This window comes from Semicossyphus pulcher, unplaced genomic scaffold (genome assembly GCF_022749685.1).
Source record: "Semicossyphus pulcher isolate SPU_LCO1_2020_fin unplaced genomic scaffold, fSemPul1.0.p SCAF_19, whole genome shotgun sequence".
NCBI classification, from domain to species: Eukaryota; Metazoa; Chordata; class Actinopteri; order Labriformes; family Labridae; genus Semicossyphus; species Semicossyphus pulcher.
In genome coordinates, this window is record NW_027211692.1 from 20789206 (window position 1) to 20811932 (window position 22727).

The 22727-nt window shown below is 40.7% G+C and overlaps 1 protein-coding gene across 1 annotated transcript in view; it reads right to left on the bottom strand.

Moving 5' to 3' along the window:
- Positions 1-1511: 1511 nt before the first annotated feature.
- Positions 1512-22727, bottom strand: part of lekr1 (Leucine-, glutamate- and lysine-rich protein 1) — a 75266-nt gene continuing 54050 nt past the window's right edge. The window contains exons 8-12 of the mRNA XM_069669046.1: positions 22399-22602; positions 13959-14034; positions 9845-10009; positions 8044-8244; positions 1512-1996 (exon numbers count right to left, since the gene is read on the bottom strand). Of these exons, the coding sequence (XP_069525147.1) occupies positions 1547-1996; positions 8044-8244; positions 9845-10009; positions 13959-14034; positions 22399-22602 (1096 nt within the window). The 3' untranslated portion in view covers positions 1512-1546. The remainder of the gene's footprint in view (positions 1997-8043; positions 8245-9844; positions 10010-13958; positions 14035-22398; positions 22603-22727) is intronic.

Consider the following 22727-nt stretch of genomic DNA (forward strand, 5'->3'; position numbering starts at 1 on the left):
TGAGAGCAGATGGAGACGCGTCGTCCCTATTTATATACAGTCATGGGCTCAAAACAATAAGACAAGAATGTTGAAAGTCGGGTATCACGTTGGCACTAGTATTGAAATATAATAACAATAACCACCCCTTGATCCCTAAATCATATGCTTGTTATATCTCCCTCTCACACACACGGACAAACACAAACACCACATTGTGATGATGACCATACAAACAATGACCTTCAATCACATTACATGATTAAGCGTTGGTGGTGCAAGCACAGAAACAATCACTCACTTGAGACATGCACGTCAACTTCAAGTCTCATGCAATGTGTAAACACACACACAAGGCCATGCACAGTCACACAGTCACACACAGGAAGACAACAAGAAGCCAGCTGCAAAGCCTTTCCCAGATAAAGGGAAAATGTATTGTTTATTAGAAAAGGGCAGTCGTGGCTTGTCTCTCAAGACAAATCTACCCCATCAGAATTACATGAATAAACACGCATTTTAGCAAGAAAAATATTTCTTGCAATATTACAAGGCACATTGATCATGTGAGCAACATCACCAACTGCCAACTTAGAGAAAAAACATGAACCATTTTGTTACAAAAAGCAGGGTAAATACAAGCTTTAATGGTCAATGTTATCTATTTTATAAGTCCTCTCCACACGGAGAGCAGATAAACCATATGTAGGCGTTATCTAACCATGTGTAATAAACGTTAGCAGGACAAAATCATTAAGGTCCCACCTTTCTGTGTGAACGATGTGCACGTGCATTGTTTCGCAGATGGATTGTTAGGCAGGGACACAGGGGAAGTCAAAGTAAAAGCGTTCCATGTGTGCCAGTAAGCGGGAAAATTAGTTCCATGCCACATACACACACACACACACACACACACACACACACACACACACACACACACACTCCACGCATTTCTCCCATCATGCCAATTCATCCCAAATGTAGAGAGAGGAAGAGAGCAAGGGAGGAAGGGATGGAAAGACCTTGCACGGAGTGAATGATGTCAATAACACACAATGCCTGAGGGGAGAGTGCTGGGTAATTCTAGTATGTGTGTGTGTGTGTGTGTCAGGGGGTGCTTGCTTTACAGTTTCTTTTGTGTTTGCCTGCCTTTTGTTTGTGTCCGCGGGTGGCAAGGGACACGCTGTCATGCTCCTTCAGCCCTGCCCCTGTGACAGTCTGCGTGTGCTTGCATGTGTCTGTGCACATGTGTGTGTGTGTGTGGATGTTTGTCTGTCAAATCCTGTGCGTGCCAGGGAGACTGCGTGAGTCGGGCTGTGAGAAAACAAGTGCATGTCGGCTGGAGAGTGTGTGTCCTGGGAGTTTACTGGTGTACTAACAGAACTGAGGGACTTTTAAAGCAGGCAATTAGAGGGATATTAGATTTAATGCATGTGTTTTGAATGTTAAGAGAACAATAAATTATTTTAGAGCAATACACTTAGTATTAAAATACTATTAAATTCCCAGCAAAATAATGATTCAAAACAACATATAAATGATGTTTTATTTTAAACAGGGGCATCTTTTACAGTCTTTCCTTCCTCTCCATCACTAAACCGGCCTTACGTTTGATTTCGCTCACTGTGCTGTTCGCTTTCAGTCTGGGCAGTGTTCCCATTCGCCCTTTTTCTCCACCTAACACCCCACCACGATTACAGGAATCAAACCTCCTCGCAGTGCCTCCTTCCTCTGCACCCCAGCCTGTGCCTTTGTCTGTGCATGCCTGGGAGGGTCGCAGTGTGTTTGGGGAGGTTGATGAGCGACTGAGAGGTAGCCTGGCTTGACTATAGAGATGGAAATGATTGTCCCCTGGGATAATGTGTCTCTCTGTGGGGTCGGGAGGAGACCTGGAGGAACCCCGATGAGAAGCCAGGGATCGTAGCCCAAAGAGCTCCTCTTGTGCTCGAGACAGAGCAGCAGTCAGCTCCTCCCTCTCCTCACACTCCCTCCTTACTGTCTCCTGGAGTAATGCCACCTGAGAGAGAGTAGAATAAGAAGTAGTACAAGGCAGTCAGTTAAGTATGGAGTGTTTCTGCAACAATATGCACTTTCCTTCAAGCAACTTATAATATAGACACATAAATAGTAGTTGTGTATATTTTTTTCCAGAAATACAAAACAAATGTCACTAAAATTGTTGGTGCTGAGAGGTAAACATGCATATTGTTGACATCTCCAGGTCTACTGAGAAAAAATAGCCTCTCAGAGTCAAGTTAAATCGGATTAAAACAAACCCATGTCTTTGTTATGTGACAGCCAGACAGAAAAAGTAAAGCTGTGGACTTGAAGTCCGATCCAAAGTTTAAAAAAAGAGCTTTCTCATCACATGCATTTCCTACCAATATGGCGCACAGCCATAAACACTGCTCACTGGCTCATTTAATTACAAACATGTGTCATTTCAATGGTTCCCATCATTGGGACCATCTGCTGTTTGATAACAGACACGTGTTATGTGCATTCCAAAATGGCCGGGGTGACAAACTTAAACAGCAGAATTTAACAGACACTAAATGGAAGATTCCGGCAGTTTCCTGTTGGCGGTCTGCATCACGGACTCCACACAAATCACAAGTCATTGGCTCTCACATGTGGAACATATGTTCTACTAAAACAGCAACAGAACATGTGGCAATGGGGTCATCCTTTACCAGTTTCCATAAATGCTGTATTACATTGTGTCAAATTTTGTAACAATACAAGACAAGCCCCTTTACTATAACAAATATGCTTAAACATAGTTACACACTTAGTTTCAGTTGTTCAAGAAGAAGAATAAAGTAAAACAGCTCATGCAAGACCAAGCAGGCTGGCAAAATCCTGATTGTATTGAATTTATCCAAGGTGCATTTAAGTGCCCATTAATTCAAGTTCTTATTTGCAGAAGAATGTTTTATTTCTTCTTCCAAAAGGTTAAAGTCTTGCTTCAAAAGAAATCTTGAAACAATTTAACAAAATTGAAGAGAAACAAAGCATCACCAAAGTTTTAAAGCTTTTCTGACATAACATCTGACACAGATCACTTTAACTATCAACTTATAAAACATTTATCAATCACTCATTTCCTGCTGCCAGTAGGTGGCGCTAGGAGTACAACAGAATTTGCAAATAGATGTTCTCAGATCAGGTCTGTTATCAAACATGGGCAGTTTGGAGTACCTGAGCATGTGCAGTGCAGTTACAAAGCACTTCCATTTTTAAGCAAATTGGGCGAGTCACCACGGCCACAACCATTAACAATTTTTCGCTGTATGTCCATTAGCTCCATTTCTCAGCCCCAGTGGTTGGCACTTGGACCCAAATATGTTATAAATGTACACCTTTTCTCTTATGTTAGCTAAGTTTCATGAGTTTTCCAGCAAAAGCAGCTCATAAACAACAACTTCCTGTTTCATTGCATAACATCGTATCGTCCAATCGTAAGTATCGTCCAAGACTTTTCTGATAACACGTGAGGTGGATCTGCTCAACAGGCAGGGAGGAGTCCATCAAAGTGTAATACATTTCCTTTTGCCATTAGGTGGTGCGATACCTATGAATAGATATGGGCATGTAGATATGTTCAGCTGGAATTTTCATCCAAAATGTAAAATTTGGGTAAAATTGAACATTGTATATGAGAGTCACAGCAACTCCTCTTTTATGGCAAAACATCAAAGTGAGGCGAACAGCCACAGACAAAACTTTCTTCTACACACTGACCATGTTTGGAAGGCCTACCAAATTTCATACATGTAGGTAAAATGTACTGTTTGGTGTATTTTGTAGAAAATTTGTTGGAGGTGCTATGGAGCCTTTTTGTAACACTCATGTGCCTGAACCATAAAAAATGTGAATTTTCCAGCACTTATAACTCCTCAAAGACGCCATTCATTTAGTTCAATTGAGTTGAACTAAATTCAATAGGGCTTCGGCACCCTTTGGTGTTGGGGCCCTAAATTTTAAGAATCCAAACCAACAGCTTACATTACAAGGCTAACCCAACGGCTATAACGGCATGTCCGGTTTAGCCAGCGGTTAGCCATTTTTCTAGTGATTGACTTTAATCAACAGGTCTTGCCTTTGCCGATATTAAAACATCATGATGCAGATTTGTAAAAAGTAAAAGTGAAGCTTTGTCAGGTCTGTCCTCAAGAGCAGAAGAAAACTATTTTTAAAATGCTCGTTTGTTGAACGGAGGATCAATCATTTCTGATGCATTCGAGGAAGTTGGGAAATCTGAACACTGAACGGCTTTCGTGACACCGCTTAAAGGGTCAAGTTGAAATTTAGATGTAGAACAGATTGTTAGCTGAACTTGCTGCATGTCTGTCTATAGAAATTAATAATAAGGTACATCGTTGTCAGATAGCTGCTGATGGTAGCCAGGATGTCATTATGCCGGGATACGTGATTGGTCAATACTACTCGGACTACAAGCATAGTACAAACAGAAACCAGAACACTTGCCATCCCTAAAATCCACGCCCCTGCCTACAAATTCTACATTTTTATGTAGAATCTGTAAATAGAGATTACTAGGCTAATATTAAAGAGTACCACTTGTGTAGCTGTTTGTCTGTATCAATCATCATGGCAATAGAAAAACTTTCAGAGCTGTGTCTCAAATATCTCATTAAACCCCTTGATTTAGTTGCCAGACGAATATAATGAAACCATGATTCTGTAAATATAGTAATTTTGTAGACTCTGATTAAGTACAGTATGACACATCAGCATTGTTACAGCTCCCTGTTTGCCGTCATGCAGAATGATTACAGGTTAAGCGATGATCCAAAACACATGTTTCCTTAATGGGAGGTGTGTGTGTCTGCGTGTGTGTGTGTGTGTGTGTGTGTGTGTTTGTGTGTCTTTTTAAAGACAAAATGCATTGTATCTACACGTTTCTCTTACTGCCAGGTGCTTAAACACTATATGCACATGTGCTGAAAGAACACTCTTCATGTGCATGAGTGAAGTTGTGTCTCCCATGTCTGTCTGTCTGTCTGTCTGTCAAGGTGTATACTTAAACATACTTGTTCCATGGGGATCTGTGTGTGCGTGTAAGTCAAAATGTACTCCACATTCAGTGATGGAAATGATGAATGACATATGTGTATGAGCTCTTTTTACATTTATTTGTGTGTGGCTGTCGTTATGTGTCTGTAATTGTCAACATATGCGTATGTGTTAATAAGTGCCTATATGCCATTATATCCATGTTCCATGTGCAGTATGTCACGCCTAAATGCCATTGTATGCAATTATTGTGAAAGTGTGTGTGACCATTGGATTGGTGTGTTTGGCTCCTTCTACTCTGTTTATATGCAGGCAAGTGCGTGTGTGTGATGATGATGTGCATGCCAGTCTAGCTGACGAGGGAGACAGCCATGATTAGGGGCTCCTAGTGAGAGCAGGATTACAGGGCTAGTAGATGGAAGTCACACGCAGACCCACAGGGCCCCTGCTTTTAATCTAACACTGTAAACCACATTCCACAGGCAAACACACACGCACAAACTATGTATGCGTATGTGTAAATACGGTCAAAAACCCACATCAGCAAATACTGTTTAGATAAGCACATCAAAATGCCGGTAAAGCATATAACGCAAAGTTACACACACATATTTGATCTTGCGTTTGGTGTGTGTGCTGTGTGACCTCATTGCTGTTAGTTGGAGGTTAAAGGTCAGGCGTCTTTTCCTCCAGACACAGTGACCTTTTCCTCTTGTGCTGATCCTTCAGCAACAAAGCCAGAGAGGGAGGGGAGGGGAGAATGAGAGAGTCATGAAGAGACAGGGAGGGGGAGAGTAAGGGAGACTGAAAATATAAAGAAGTCAGAGGAGCGAGGGAGGCGAGAGATTCAGACTGAATGGGGCTATAACAGAGGCTGTTTGAGTGTGCGTTAAGCTTTACTAATCGGCAAATTCATCTGTGTAATGTGTCAATGTATTTGTTTTTGATCCCTAAAATGACTCTTTTGTCTCAGGAGATTGTTATTGCATTAAGATGTCTTTAAAAGGACTGGGTAAAGGCTCACTCTAACACTGCAACACTCAATGATGAAAATGCCTATTTGACTTTGCAACAGTGTCTTGGCAACACAGCGTTATCACAAGGTCATGATCAAAACCTGATTATCTCTAACCAACACACACACATCCAAACATCCACAGATCAATACAACTTCTATAAAGATGAGAGATAAAATAGATAGAAGATGGATGATAGAAGCTGCGGTTTGAATTAGAAAAGAACTGAGAGAGATCATTAGAGACAGAACTGAAGAACAGAAAAAACAAAGGTCATCTAAAGGGATTATATTGATTGATCTGCTCCATAACTACAGACACAGCACTGCAAAAAAAGGCCCCTTTAGATTAGATGAGAAAGAAAAGAAGAAAAAAAAGGATAGTGGGGGAAGGAACTGCTGTGCCGAAGGTCCATGAATGACATAAAAGAGCATGTCAGCTGTGAAATTGGCGTCAGGGCACCTTGAACTGGCTGAACCTATCTGGACAGGCACTCTGCGAGGGAGGCGGTTAAGGGGACAGTGGCTGAGGAGAAAGGGAGCGCTGTTAGAGGGCTGTCTGACCGCGGCATTTCAAAGCTGAGCTGGATGAGATAGTGAGGAGGAGGAGGACGAGGAAGAGAGGTGAAGAAGGAGTGATGAGAAGAGAATAGGAAGCACTGACTGGAGTTAGTGGCCTTTCTAGACTAAGAATGGATGCCCATCTGCCACTTTCATTGATAAGTTGTCTGTGATATTGATTTTAAATTTTGAAATTGATGAAAACCCTTAATCATGTTAAAGGTACTGGTGCAATTCATTTGATTGACAGCCAAGGAAATAAAAACAGATAACACTTCATAGGTGAGGATGGAATTTTGTTCAAGGGACTACACATGATTACCTTGTTTGTTACTTAAAAACAAAGACAACAACTCCCACAATCCCAGGCTTCATCATACTACGAGAAAGTGGCGGAAATGCCAACAAGACTAGGTCAAAACCTAGTATGTGACTGACCGCATGAGGTCAATGCGCACTTTTGTGGGCAATGTGTTTCAAGTACTGTCCTTACGAGGCTGATGACAACGTGTTTGAAAGCAGGTGTGCGCTGCAGACGTAGGTGAGGACAGCGGACGAGCAATGGAGAAGCAGCCTCGCCTACTCCACGAACAAAGTATCCAGAGCCGTATAGACAGAGAGTCGTGTCAGTGGAGAAAGTGAAAGTACCGTCAGTCAAAAAATAACTTAGCTGGCCATTTCCATACAAAGTTGTGACAACACACTTTTCCTCATAATAAAATAGATGAAAGCAAAATGAAATTAGATTTAAAAAAATAAGGAAGCAGGACACAATCGAAGAAAGCAATAAAGGTGTTTGTTTGTGTAGCACTGTGTGTATTTGTGTATGTGACTGTGTCTGTGTGTTAGCGGTCAGACAGCTGAGATGTGTCGTGACTGCTTCCCTGGAAACAATGTTAACATACACTCACACAGACTAATACACATACACACAAAATGTCTAGGATGCTCTCCTTCCTGTCCTCTTTTTGTTCTTGTTCATAAAATCTGTTCCCTCACTCTCTTTCATTCACTTCCTCACACACACACACACACACACACACACACACAGTTGCCTTCCTTCCTTCAGGCTCTTCACATGTACGCTCCATCCTGCTTCCCCTATGCGCTGCCTGCCTCTTTTCACTTTTTGTCTCACTATTTAATTCAGCTCCATTTGAAAGGTGCTGGCACAGAAATCCATCACTGCACACTCTGCTGCCAGAGCAAATATGAACTCTGTCTGTCTCCATCTCTCCCTCTCTCTCTCTCTGCATTTAAACTCCTCCTTGCTGTGACCACACACACACACTTACTAAATTTAATCCAGCTCTGTGTGAACAGTGTCAGCACAGAAACCCACCAGTAGAATTAAGGGAATCAAATGCAAATCTCTCTTTTTTTCAAATGTTAAGTGACACAGTAAGGACTATTGAACACACATCAGAGTCACGTGCACATACACACACCTCCTGCTGTAGTTCAGCATTCCTCTCAGCCATCAGCTGTAGTTCAGCGTTAGCTTGGCTCAGCTGAAGCGCCTCCTGCTGTTGGGAGCGCTGCAGCTCCTGCTGTATCTCCTCTTTCCTCCTCCTTTCCTCAGTCCTGCTCCTCCTCTCTTCCTGCAGCTCATCTTGGAGTCTGCGTAGCTTCTGCTCTCTCTCCTCCAGCTGGAAAAGAATCAAAAATAGATTCCAATTTGTGAATATTTACATTTTGTTTAAACAGGTAAGGGATTATGCCATGTGGTGATGCAGGAAATGGAGGCCAGTAGGTTGCCTCAAAAGGCCTTATCCCACTCATACCATGGTCACTGGGTAAATTAAAGAAATCATGACCAAATTAATGTTTTCATGCATTTTGCAATAAATATCAAAAGTTTTTCACAAGCCATAACTTTGTTTAATAATGACGGAAGGTTTGTCTGAACCTGAAAAATCATTGCCCACCTATAAGGGTCTTATACAATAGAAACTTTGTTCACTATTCCAGTCAATAGAATAGATCTTAGATACGACTTGGCAGTGGGAGATATGGCCAGTCAGCTAATAAAACAGCTAAGTAAGTTAACAGTATGCTAGCAAGACTGAATGTCAATACCACTGTGTATGGTTAACAAACAGTAAACAGAATTGAACCTACTACCAATCCTGTTACGTCAATGTTCCCAAACCAAAATCAAGATTTTTACTATGAAACTAAACGATAGCCCTGAAGTAGTGAGTGGATTAGCGAATGGATTGCGAGATGATGGCTGATGTAATACAAAGTATCATTAAATTCAGAGCAGCAGTTTACTTTTTGCAGCTTGTGTGTTGTGTGTGATACTGTGGTGTTCAGAGGCCAAGGCACTGAAGGATCATACGGTGTTGTGAATGACCAAAGTTTCCTCTTCTCACTTTTCAGTTTCTCTTCTGCATCAAAGTTGTCATATCCACCTAGGTGGGTCATCTAGATTTTTTACAGGATGTTGGTAGGAGGGGAGTTTGCAGTGACTGAGATGAGTTGAGGTGATATTCTAGGTATGACTACACTGTGGAAATTCTATAACTGTCACTACCTGTCATATCAGGGGGCTTTAGTCTATAGAAATATCCCTCTGTTTAGGTTGTTTTCTGTTGTCTCACCCCACTGTCCACATTAAAGTCCAATGTAGCGATCTCTCTGTCTCTCTGTGTTCTTCCTGCTTTATCTTCTCAGTGCACAGAGACTAACCACAGTGCCATCCACACTGTCTGCATGCGTGCATGTGTGTCAATATGTGTAGTGTGTGTTTATAATGTTTGTTCCAATAAAGTGGAGGAGCATGTAAGGGAATTAATCACACATATTTAACCCAAACAGACGTGCAGACAGTGACACAGACTGTTCAGACAAGCATTACACGCTGTAAGAAAGTGGGAACTTGTGCTCTTAAATTCCTGGAGGGCACAGAAAGAAAACTAACAGGCAGACAGTGGACGCAGAGGAAAGTTAAGCAACCAACTAAAAAGAAAAAAGACAAGAACAAAAAGTTACAAAAGAGGGCAGTCTGCAGCCAAGTGTGAGTTCTTCTCAAAATATGATGAATGAAGGGGAAGGGGTGGGACAAGGAAGCTCGAGGGAGGGGATGGAAAGAAAAAGAAGCATTGTATTGTCAATATAATGATTATCATAAGATTTATTTTGCAAATGTTTGTCATCAGTATATTTTTGAAGAGAAAAATGTTGATGTCTTTTGAGAATTTTTTTTTTTATATTCTTTTCCATTTTGAGTCAACAGGTACATACCTTCTGCTGAAGCTGTTTGCTGTCTTTCTGAAGCTGTAGAAGCAGCAGTTGGTTCTTCTCCCTGTCGATTGTCAGCTCTATGTCCACCTCCCTGCGAAGCACCTTCATCTGCTCCCTTAGGTGCAATGCATTCTGGGTTTTCTCCTCTTTCAGGGCAGCAGCCAACTTCAAAATAAAAGGCAAAGAAAAAGGATACTTTAACACACTAGATTCGTGTCTTTACTCTTAAACACTATAAAGACAATTCTATTGAACATGTGTTTTTTGTAATTTTTTTGCTTGATGGAAACTCCAAAAAGCAGTTCAGTCTAGCTCACATCCTCAGGCCTGTCTCTAATTCAGAGTTCTGGATGAAGTGTTGATTTTTTCGTGATATAAACAGGAAGGAGGAAGGTCACACAAAGCTTTGCGACAGAGTTTAACAAGAAGTGCTGAGGCAGACATAAGGAGACAGCAGTGGTGTATCAAATTGTTGGGTACAAAATGCTGTAACAAAACCTGAAAAGGCATCCAATGAAAACCTTTGAAAATGTTTTTGAAAAGATTTGGCATCACACTGTAACCCTGCTTCTGTAAACATACTCCTGAAATGAAATGCAGTCCTACCCACAGTCTCTGAGCTCTAAGACATTTTGATAAATGTGTTATTGCTCCATGCTGCTTTATATATATATATATATCAATGGTTGTGCAAGCTTCAAATAGAAACGATGTTTTAACCCTTTCCTGACTGTACTGTATTGTACCTTCCCACAGAGAATGACAGTAACAGCAGTGTGTCTGGCTATGTCATCAGTCTGTGACAGTAAAACATTTAAATGTTGTCAGAGTAGGGCCAAAGTTGCATGGGACATATTTTTAGTCAGGCTTGGCAAAGGCTACCTTGTTTTCTTGGAGATCAGACAAACTGAGCCTCAGTGTCATGGGCTGGGATCAGTGCGTCGGCGAGAGTGTGTTTATCTGAGTGTGTGTTTGTGTGCATTTATGCGTGCGAGTATGAAAAAAGGCAAACAGTGGATGTGGGCGTCAGAGGAAAAAAAAAGATGGATTGGCGTGTGAAAATGTGTGTATCTGAGCCTGCGTGTGTGCGTGTGTGTTATGCTTGTGGTTTGAGAGACTGTATGAAAGACTAAGATTGCGTGTGGTGGATCAAATAAGAAAACACCACTTCCTCTTTGCTGGGCGAATGTACGTGTGAGGAGCATGGATGCTGTGTGTGTTTATATCCTCTTGTGTGTGTCAGTGTGTGTATGTGTGTGTGAACACAGCTGCTGTTTGTATTTAAAAAGTGCAAAAGAGTGACCACTTCCTCTTCATGGGTATAAGCACATGGGAGGTCAGGAAGCCCATAATGAACAATAACCCTAATGGACGTGTGTGTGGGAGCTGTCCTTGTAAATACATCAGTCTTTACATGTGCAGAGTGTGTTAAAGAGTGTGTTCATTTGTCATATAGCATTTTGACTGTTGAGTGTTGACTGTAGGTATGTTTGGCCTTTTTAGGGATCAATAATAACATAAAGAAATAAATAAATTTATATAAAAATAAATAATTTTTAGAATAAACAAGGCATACATCTTCTGTTACAGTTTATCTTTAATCAGTGTGACCATAACTGTTGACACAGTGTGTTCCTGTTTATTTCTGTTCTTTTATCCCCAAAAATGTCTGCAATTTGTGGGGTTAAAAGTGTTTTCGCAGCAGAATTTCATTAGACTGATACTGTTTTATTTCTTAACTATAACCTGATAACTGAAGAAACAGACCTCAACCTTAAAATTGATGCCATGGTCCTCAATGTTAATAAAAAAAAGCAACAATGTTTTTCTGATACTAAGATTAACTTTGAAAAAATTGCTACAAGTTTAACGAAATACAACAAAAATATTTGATGCTATTCTTTTGTTTTTTTTCTGGTACAAGTTCCTGTTTGTTTTGAGGTTTGGCTAAACCTCAGTGACTCTTACAGCCAGACAGTCAGACAGTTCAAGAGACAGTGCAACACTGTCTGACTAATAAAAGACAGATTGGTTTTGTGCCCTCGCGTGTGTGTGTGTTGTGTGTGTATTTAGTTTATCTGGTGTCAAACAGACTGGTGGTCTTGGAGCCTTATAATCTTCTCCACATTGTGTGTGTCAGGTCCTCCCTATTAAACTCCTCTGAACTGTGACAATGGCTTGGATGCCATCCTAACCTTTATTTACTTCAACAGACTGGAACTAAATGTCTGCCAGTCATGAGCTGATTCACCAACAGTCACTTAGGCCTATGGGTAATGTTTTGATTTGTTTGAGTTCATCATACATATTAAACCACTATATACCATATAACTAGTATCCAGTTACAAAGGATAATAAGATTACACTTGTAAAATTCTAAATTATTTTTTATGGTATTGTGTTCTGTATCGTATTATAGTTTGTTTTCAAGATAATTTAACTGCATATTGAAATCTCTGTAATGTTGGACTGAGTAACAATTAGCAAATATGCTAATATACTGTATGTACAATATAACAGCTGTTAATGTGGTTCCATTATTTAAAAGGAGTATAATGGGACATTAAAGTAAACATGCTCAGAATGGATCAAGCTTATTATAGCTGATATTGATACACAAAATAAAATGCCCAGATTAAAATAGATCCCAGTCCTACAAATTTGCTTAGGTTCAAAGCTACTGAGCTTTCTTTTTATTGATTGGTTGGAATGGTATAAAATAGAATAGAATAACCTTGACATATATAACCTCTTCTGTTACAGTTTCTCTTCCTGTTACAGTTTCTCTTTAAAGGGTTACTAAACCCCAGAGTTGCGTCTACCCTTTCAAAAACTGCCTGTACAAAGATCATAAACACACATATGGGGCGACGCCTGCAAGCTAGTTCAGGCAGACAACTCGAGCTGCACTGATTTCATAACTGATATGCGTCACTTCCACAGTCCTCCTCCCAATTGGCCGTCTATTTACACAAGATTCCCGCTCTCTCTCTGCTCTGTCATTGCCATCGCTGCCCTGCACCAGTATTGCGCTCTTACTTTCAGCCCCACCACCACCACAGCATCCGCCTGCAAGCTCCGGCTAGGGGGTTTAAGATATTATCTCATCACTCCTCAGTTTCTGCATGTAAAATAAATCTGCGAGGAGTGATGAGGTTGGAGCCTAGACGCCAAACACAAGCTATGTTCTGCTGCAATAAGCTTTTCATACTATAACAACGTGAGTTGTCTGACTGAACACTGATGAGCAAGTTTAGCTAGGTTATTTAGCCAGGAGAGATGACTCGAGAAGCAGCACCGACGCTTTTGTGACAGAAATGCCGTTTGAAGTAGAGGACTTCTCTCCTCCAGAGTCCCCTTTAGGCCACGACCAAGACAGTCCAAAGCTGTGTCAGTTTGAGCCGCTAGCACAGGCAGCGGGTGCTGAGACAGCAGTCCAGAGGTGCTATTGTAGCCGCAGAAGCAACAGCCGACCCATTCTGGCCACTAGCTAACAAATACTAAGCTAGAGCTAACCTACAACTAAAGTTACCAGCTAGCTTAAAAGGGAAAAATCTAACAACCTTACTCATGCCTAAAACCGCTTACTAACTTACTAAATACTACAAACTCATATTTTTAACACAATTTGTTAATACTTTGCATTCAAATGTCGAGATGTGGACCTGAAAGGCTCACCAACACTACTAAATACCATATACATAGGTTTTCAGCTGAAAGAAGTGGTCTGGGGGTTTAGTTACTCTTAATCACAGAGACCAGAAATGTTTGAAAACAGTGAGTTTCTGCAATGGAATGTGTCGGGTTAAAATTGTTTTAACAGCACAATTGGGTCTGTGGCTTAGATAAATTAGTAAATATCAATTAGTAAATATCAAGTAAAACTGGCGCTCAAATAGAGCTGCATTTTAAGACTTTTACTGTTGTGAGAGGCCCACTGATATCACAGACATTGTGGTGGGCTTAAAAATGAGACCTCAGATGAATCTTCTTGTTCTCCTGGCAGACTTTAAGCAAACCAGAGCCTCATGAAAATGGTAACCAGTGCCAGTAGTTGGTGCAGTAGTGTCTAATCAGTAGTTACAGGCTTACTGTTAGTGTTGTTAAGAATTACCTTCGAGGTCATTTGCTGTCTGCAGTCTTCGTCCATCTTGTTCAAGGCTTTTCGATGGGACTCGATCAGTATCTCCCTGTAAACACACAAAACACCAGGAAAACTCAATGAACACACAGGGCAACATGCACACACAGGCTGAAGCGTTTAGTCAGTCAGATATCTCGTGTTTGTGGAACCTTATATTCCTCTGGACCACTGCACCTTTAAAGTCTTATCTAAATAAATCTGACAGCATCAAGCATCCGGAGTGTAATGAGAAGATAAATGTAGCATCAGGTCAACACAACAGCAACATCTGAAATCATGTTCAAATAGCAACCGCCCCAGGACCAAATAACTCATTCTCCATCTGCTTCTAAAACCATTCCCGCTCTGCTGTTAATGCCTTCAGATTCCCTCATGAGACCAAATAACACGATCAGAGTCGCTGGCTTTAGGCTCTGGAAGTTTACAAAGACCCATTCGAATCAATTAATAGATCCACGCACAGTGAAATAGAGGAAATTAAAAATATATATATCACAACAGCATAAGCAAACATTCTGATAGCAAGAAAAACAGACTTGCACATGTTAAAAAAATAACACGCAGTGACACAGGCAGACATGAAAGGTTAGCTGTAATGTCAGTGAGAGAACTAAGTGTTAAGTGCTCTCTCTCTCTCTCTCTCACACACACACACACACACACACACACACACAATTGCATTTTCACAGTGCAGCACTTTCTGCACTTGAATAGATAAGTAAGTAAGCCAACTTCACATCCCTATCTGCCAGGAGCCAAAAAGCTCTGATAATATTTACACATGCTTCTTTTTTGATGATCCTCTCAGCATGTCAGGTTGTATAAAGAATATATACTGAGAAGGATCTTAGGAAAAGTGTCAGGGGAAAAGGAGAGGAGGGTGAGGAAGGAAAAGAGAAAACATAAGAGAAAGATTGAGTTGAGATAGCCAGAAAAGGGTGGATTTCATAGATTTTTTCCTAATGTAATATTCCATTCCAGCACCTGGTCCAGCAGATAAGATGTGCAGCAGCATAAATCTTAATCCAGCAGAAGACAAGTTGAGGAACTGATCGTTTATTACCAATGATTATACAGTTAGAGTTGCTGGAATAAGCCCTTTGAAGGAGCTCTCAAAGATTTTGAGCAGCAACAAGAATTCTACTTAAAGATACAATCTCGAAGTTTTCTGCTCTCAATTTTTGAGCGCCTCCCATTGCCGATAATCAGTTCTAACAAGAGCAGTCTTCCAATTTAATTTTCCTCGCTTTCGTTTGTAGACTGTTTGACTTCATCTGAGCGTCAAATTTGTTTCTTTTTCTTTGGATTTTCACTTATTTTTTGAAGTTGTACCTGTAGTCATTGATCTTTCCTTTGTTTGTTCAGCCATAGTAGATTACCGTTTCCTCACAATGCTTACAGAAACCGGAAGTGCAGCTGCTTAGCTCCGCCTACCCTCTCTGACAGACCAACCACTGCTGGGTGATGGAAAATGAGTCACTAAGTGGGTGGCACTTGTGATTTTTCCGGCGAATGTCACCACAGACACCCAGTCCAGAAAAATATGATATACTGCAAATGCAAAGGCTTTTATCAGTGGGCCATAGGCTCAATCACCATTATGTTACCTCATTCGATGATATGATTTACATGAGAAAGTTCAATATTGTTACTTTAAAGAAATAAAATCACCTAAAAAAACAAAACAATAAAATACATTAAAAAGGATACATATAGCTTTAAACATGTAATAATATTTAGCTCTCTCTCTCTCTCTCTCACACACACACACACACACACACACACACACACAATGGCATGAGAACATTTCAAACTCGTATCCCTATATGACACAGCCACTGCCTTATAGCACTTTGTGTGCATAAGTGGGTCCATCTGTATAAGAAAGCATGTTAGCTGCTGTCTGTCTGTGTGTGTGTTTGTAAGTGTGCACACTTGACTGTGTATATCTGATAAAGGAGCAGATGATGTACAGTATAATAAAGAGCAGCAGCTACATTCCATCTCTTCCTCGTCGGGGCAGACACAATATTATTCACTCCACTGGCTCTGGCTAATCACATCAGCCTACTCACCACACACACACACACACACACACACACACACACAGAAAGAGAGAGAGAGAGATAGAGAGAGAGAAGCACAAAAATAGATGCAGACGGACAGCCATGCATGAACGCTCCCCAAGAGTTGCAAGTTTGATGCCAAGATGTGACTCCTAAAGCCCTTTTAAATGTGTCCGTGCCGTATGAAAGCTGGGATTCAGAGAGGAGATATGGAGCTTACAAAAGACTGTTGCTGTTAAACAAGCATTATGAAACTGCACACCAGTTTTACAGTTAAGTCTTAGCTGGTAAAAAACCCCTGGAAGTGAGGATTTGACAGTTTTATGAAGCCTTTTTAATATGTAGCAAACTGCTGATGCAAGCAGTGTATGTGTGTGTGTGCGTGTGTATGTGTGTGTGTGTGTGTGTTTGGGGGCTTGCGTGATGTAATTCCAGCTCTCTGATTATCAAAACAAGTTTACCCCTACAAAGGTAGTGTACCAGAAGTTTTTAAATCAACTTTGAGCCGGTGTGCGCACGTGTGTGTGTGTGTGTGTGTGTGTGTGCGTGTCTGTGTGTGTGTGGTATGTGTGTCTGAGAGTGTATGTGACCCCCTGGGGAGCCTGAGCGTGCAAATTCAGGCCTCAGAAGGAGGTCTGGGGGGATTACAGGGAGGAATGATGGGAAAATCTGGGAGCACTCTCTCATTCACTCACGCCAGGCTGCTTTTAAGGACAGGCGAGTGTGTGTGTCTGCAGTGTGGTTTGTGTGTGTGAGTCTGAGCGGCTGCTACCTCATCAAAAGGCATATTCCATTTTCCCACTTTCTGCTGATTCGATCTTTGTGTGGACACGCAGACAAAGAAGGCTGACTCCACTCCAAATGATATCCGATCTTTACAGCAGGGCTCAAGGGCGATTTGAAATAGTTTTATTGTGTTTCAATCAACAATATAGAGCAACAGTCCACAGGAACCTCCGCTGACATCACCTCATACATCCTCTATGTCAGGGACATAACTCTCCACCTGGAAACATGATTAAGATTTCAAAGTCAAGAGTCTCCTCACACCAACCACGCTTCCAAAGCAGGAAAAAGCTGCCTTGTAAAAATTGGACTTATGAATTTACAGAAATGTATGACAACTGAATAAAAAGGACTGAGAGCCTCAATAAAAGTAACGACCCAGACAAGGATGATATAATACTTTCCACTCTGGGACAAAGAGAGAAAATATGAGAAAATACAGAAACAGAGGATATGAAAGGAGCTGTAAGAGAGCAGTAAACACGGCTGCAGGAAGTATCTTACAGCTGTGCTGTTGACATTAATCTTCTAAAGTCCTTTATTAGTCTAATTGTGTAAAGCCTGAGGCGTTAAACCACTTCTCCACATAGGGACAGACAGAAGGGAGAGTTTTTGGGATCATAATTTCTGTCACGAAAACATTCCTCCGCTGCTTGAAACCACTTGAAACAAGTCCTCTCACATTTAACAGATGGATGAGGAACCGCACAGATACTTCTGACCTCTCTTGACTTTTAAATCTTTTACTCACTCCACTTTCTGCCACTTTCACCGCTCCTTCCCCTCTCCCTCCCCTTTTCCTCTCTCGCGCTGTCTCTCTCTTTTTACCTTTATGTCAGTTAAGCCGAATGCACGGTAAGCTGTCATGTTTCGTATGTGTGTGTAGCTTGTGTGAGGCCCCTGTGACCCAGGCTGTGTGCATGCGAGAGCCAGACAGTGTGTGAAGTAACCACTTCAACCGCAGTCACGGTCTCCATCCCTCCACCCTAAATCCCACTCCCCCCTTTCTCCTCCTTCCTTCTTTCCTTCCTTCCCTCCCTCCCTTTATCATCTCATGCTTCACCCTATCCTCCTCCCTCTATTCCTTCCTCTCTGCTTGAATGTCTCTCCCTAACTTTCTTAAATCCCACAATCCCATCACCCCTCAATCCTAGCCATGGCCCGGGGAAACCGCTGACTGCTGGTTACGCCACTTCTCTTTTCAATGTCACTTCACTTTTGGTTTTCATCAGCATCTGCATTGTTCCATGTTACGAGGTTCAGAACCGCAGGTGCAAGTCAACCAGGGGGGATTATCTTTCAGCCAGTGACCTTTCCCAGCTGTATTTTTTTTTTACTTTAATTTATCTTTGTTATAGATTTTAAAAACTGCATCTCATTTAAAATAACACATCTGTTTTGGAAGACAGATTTTCCCCTATTCCTGATCCTTCAGTTCATTATTACATATGCTTATTATTTCCATATTGTTGGTTGTATTTTATCCCACATTAACCCTGAAAAGGCAGCAACACTAGTTATATACTTTACATCCTCATGAAATCTATTTTAAGTCTCCAAAATAGTGTACCACACACGTAATGGTGTTGCATAAACGGGTCCTGGAGGTGGAAAGATGACGCTTGTTCTTGGTTAGATCATGCATGGAGCGGTAACTTAGCAGAGGGCGAAACGCAGTGACAGGGTGGCACAGATGGTAGAGGATGTGTTTGGGAGTGTGTGAATGAGGTAGGAGGCGTAGAAGGAGACAGAGATGGAATCAGATGAGATTAATACAGGAGGTTTGGGAAGTGATGATAACACAACCAAAGTTCTGTAAAATTAATGAATTTTATATCTAGGTTTTTCCAACATACATAAAAAATAGTTTGAACGTGTATTTTTTGAGAAAAACGAGTGTATTATCCAAATGGAACCATGATCTATGAAAGGTGAATAACACCATTGCAATAAATACTCATTGAATTGTTAGTAATTGTGAAAACTGCATGGTACATTAACACCATTTGTTTACAACATTAGTTATATGTTTTATATTTTAGATTTACTTGAGTAGGTTTACTTTTCAGATATGTTTATATTTAGATATATGTTAGCTAATATTTTAGATTTATAGAGTTGAGGTTATTATCTATTAGTGCTGTTAGAATTCCTGGTTGATATATTCTTTCTTGTTGTTATTTTTTACTGTGTATATATTTTCTCCTGTGCTGTAGTCGCTGTGATGATCTGCTGCTGTAACACCACAATTTCCCAGTTTCTATCTATTTGTCAATCTGTCAATCTATCTATCTATCTATCTATCTATCTATCTATCTATCTATCTAGTAATGAGGTACAAAAGATGTTTATTAGGATTTTTTGGTTTCTGACAACTCTTGGATGCTAAAACATGCATCGGGTCACATTGACCTGGGAACATTATTGCTGTCCCTGACAAATGAACACAACAGGAGGGTTAACTTTAAAAATGGTTACTGTAACTATAAGAGCTGAAAAAATATTGGAATGTGTGTGAATGCAGGTATGTATGTATGTGTGAACACTTATGGACGATATATAAAGTCAGTATATGCAAGTTAGTAATACAGACTTTCAGTCCGTAAACATCTGGATGGAAAGAACTGATCAGCTATTGATGAAAACAAATCTCACACGCGCGCGCACACACACACACACACACACACACACACACACACACACACACACACACACACACACACACAAACACATATCCTACTCCAACATAGAATACACCATCTGTAGCAAAAACAAACCTCTTATGCAAGATGTTGGAGGGAGTATTTCCTATCTGAGGACAACTTCATGATGAAGGTCACAGGTTGAATTGCTGTCCCATAAACTTATATGATAAACTGCATCTACAATAAATACATGTGTCATGTATTTGGCTCTCCTGCACTACAGAGCATATTTCTTTCTGTTCAAGGGTTCTTCATTTATTACTCAGAGAGACAGCTGTGGGGAAAACAGCTAGTAAAAGAAATATGGATTTCCAAAAGTGTCTCTTTTTTTAGTTTCTGTGATGAATCTTTCAGTGTCACAGTTTTTCATATCACGCATTATGGGCTTTCAGATCATCTCCACCAAGATAGATGGAAAATAACAGTTTGATACAATAAATATAAAGGCACACAAACACAAAACTAATCATCCTTAGTTTAGCGCAGCTTAGTTGTAAAGAGTGTTTCTGTGCTTCAGTTTCACTTCCTCACAGCTACATCTACTGAGTCTGTATACTTATGCATAAAACAATGTCAAATAAAAATGACTATGAGATAGTAAATCATAAAAATAATGTACTTCAGTCTGTGCGTGTCAGGAGTCTTTGTTGGCTTGTTTATTAGCGACTGTCAGTATGCTGGAGCTGTGGGGGAGGGTCTAATAACTGCGGTGGTGAAAGGTGTGTGTGTGTTTGTATACACATTTGTTTCTCAGATTGCTTTATGATTTCTCATGGCAATTGCTTATTTATTTGTTTTTAAAATTACTTAGCTTGATAAGAGTGTCCTAAACTTACATACTGTTTCAGTTTTGTTTTGAGGTATAACGGTGATTCCACCGTCCCTGTCTCGAGTCTCTGAAGCTGTAAGTCTGTCACCAGTGGAGACTCTTAGTCCGAGAACTTGAAGCAGACATGAATTCATGGTGAACAAAGCTCGGGTGCCTTGGAACATGTAATAGGTCCGTTGGTGATTCCATTGGCTGTTAAAGTATCCTAAGGATTTGTTGCAAGACTCTTACGTTAGAGAGGGTAGCAGCTTTATAGTCTGGAGTCAGAGGTCGAGGGTGTTTTTCCTGTGGAATTACGGTTTGTGCCGCAGTGAAGTCATTTCCAGCACTTATCGCATTCACGTCTGCTCCTCACATTGAGGTCAACCAACTCCTACACTTCTTTGGCCCTGCCTGGAAAGATATACTTAGGGAATATTTCTTCTAGTTAACCGTAGTGCAATTAAGGTGAATACTGAACAGATTTTGTAAATTCATAAAAAGAAAATTATATGATATAGCTTTATGGAACAGCACTGTGACCTTTGACCTTGAGGTCATCCAACAAACATCTCTTTCCAGGAATTTAAAGGGAATAATTGGAACTACCTTACACTAAAATTAAACATATTGTGGTGCAGGAGAGCTGAATATAAGACATATTTGTGGACATACATATATCATATAGGTTTATGACATAGTACTATAACTTATTACCTTTACCACTGACTTGCCCTCTTAGAGCCTGCATTGAAAGACACACATAGGACACAAATACCTACTCCACCATTTGGCACGGGGGGATTTATTTTGATGTGTGGGTGTGTTTATTTAATTCATTTATTTATCTTCAAGAGAAAACCTTAAGTCACGTTTGGTGCACCTTTTAGAGAAACTAAATAAAAAAGCCTTTATTTGAATAATTTACATAAAAGCATCCCTTAAGTGTGCTAGGCCCTGTGTATTTCTAATTTCTATAAAACATTTTATAAAAAGGCCCACAGGTTTATTGTGCTTTGAACTCAGAACCAGTGCCTGTTTCACATAAATGATTTCACACTATTACGTTTATAAAAGGCACTAACCTGCTGAAAATGAGAAAACTATGGTTTGAAAATGCTAAAAAGGTTTTTATCTCTTGCCTTGAAGGTGTGTAAGATAATTGAATTAAGGTTGTTTTCTAAGAGTAACAATGTAGTCCCATCTAACTACATTTTCATTTAAACTTGGACTTAAAGCCTCTGATAAATGTTGCTCTATCCAGCATCCCTGAGGGCTAAGCTCTCTCCAGCTTTATCTGCTCACAGTGCAACCAGGGACATGTAGCCTAAAAAAGACACTAGATATCTAGCATTGACATGGATAAACACCCGTAAAAGCAAGGTTATTGAGCAGTGTGCTGAGCAGTGTGATCCAGCCACACAAGGAGAGGTAGCACCTTACATAAGAGACTGGGCACAGCTCCAACACTCTATTACATCTACCCACAGTGTTCTCAGAGACAGACGTAGGCTTTTGGTTTTGCATTGACAAGAACACACAGGATTCCTGCCTGTACTCACCCCATGTCCTCTCAGACACAAAAGAAGTAAATATTTAACATCAGAACAAAACAGTCTGTTTCCTAAGCAGGGACTAGGACAGCCAACACTCTGTGGTTGTAGTGTTTCTGTTAAGAAAAGCAAAGCACACTGTGCACAAAGACTGTGTCCCTGTTAGCGTTAGCTGGTCAGGATGTCAACTCAAAGCAGCTCATTTTGACACTGCTGTTAATATTTTGTAAATTTAAATGGCTTTACCTGTTTTGCTCATGTGTCTATCACATATGACAAAGCTGTTATCTGGGCCTGGGATCAGTTTGTGTACCAGCCTGTTACTGGCGCCAAAATGTAAGACACATTTGGCATACAGGTTTACATGTAAAGATTCATAATCTGATTAATAAAATATGTAGAATAAAATACAATGTAATAGAAATGGCAGTAAGGAGCCCTGATTAGAGAATAAAGTAGATCTAAGAGCACTACAGATCAAACAATCATGACCTTTCTCTCCTCAGCTCTCGCGTTTCCTGCTCAACCTTCTCCAGAGAGCCCCTCACTCGTGTCACTTCCTCCTCAGCTGTGCAGCACTTCCTGTTCATTTGTTCCTCTCTCTGGTGCAGTGACGTCAGCTGCTCCTGTAAGTTGTTGCACCTGCGTTTGCATGACGACCAGCTCTCATGTTTCTCCTCCAACTCCCCTTTTAACCTGTAAAACAGATGCAGAAGATGAGCATGTGCGCAAACACGCACACGGCTACTTTCCATACTGTTATATTCTAGGGCATGTTGATGCATGTTTTGATCAACCACATAAATGCACACACCTGCAGG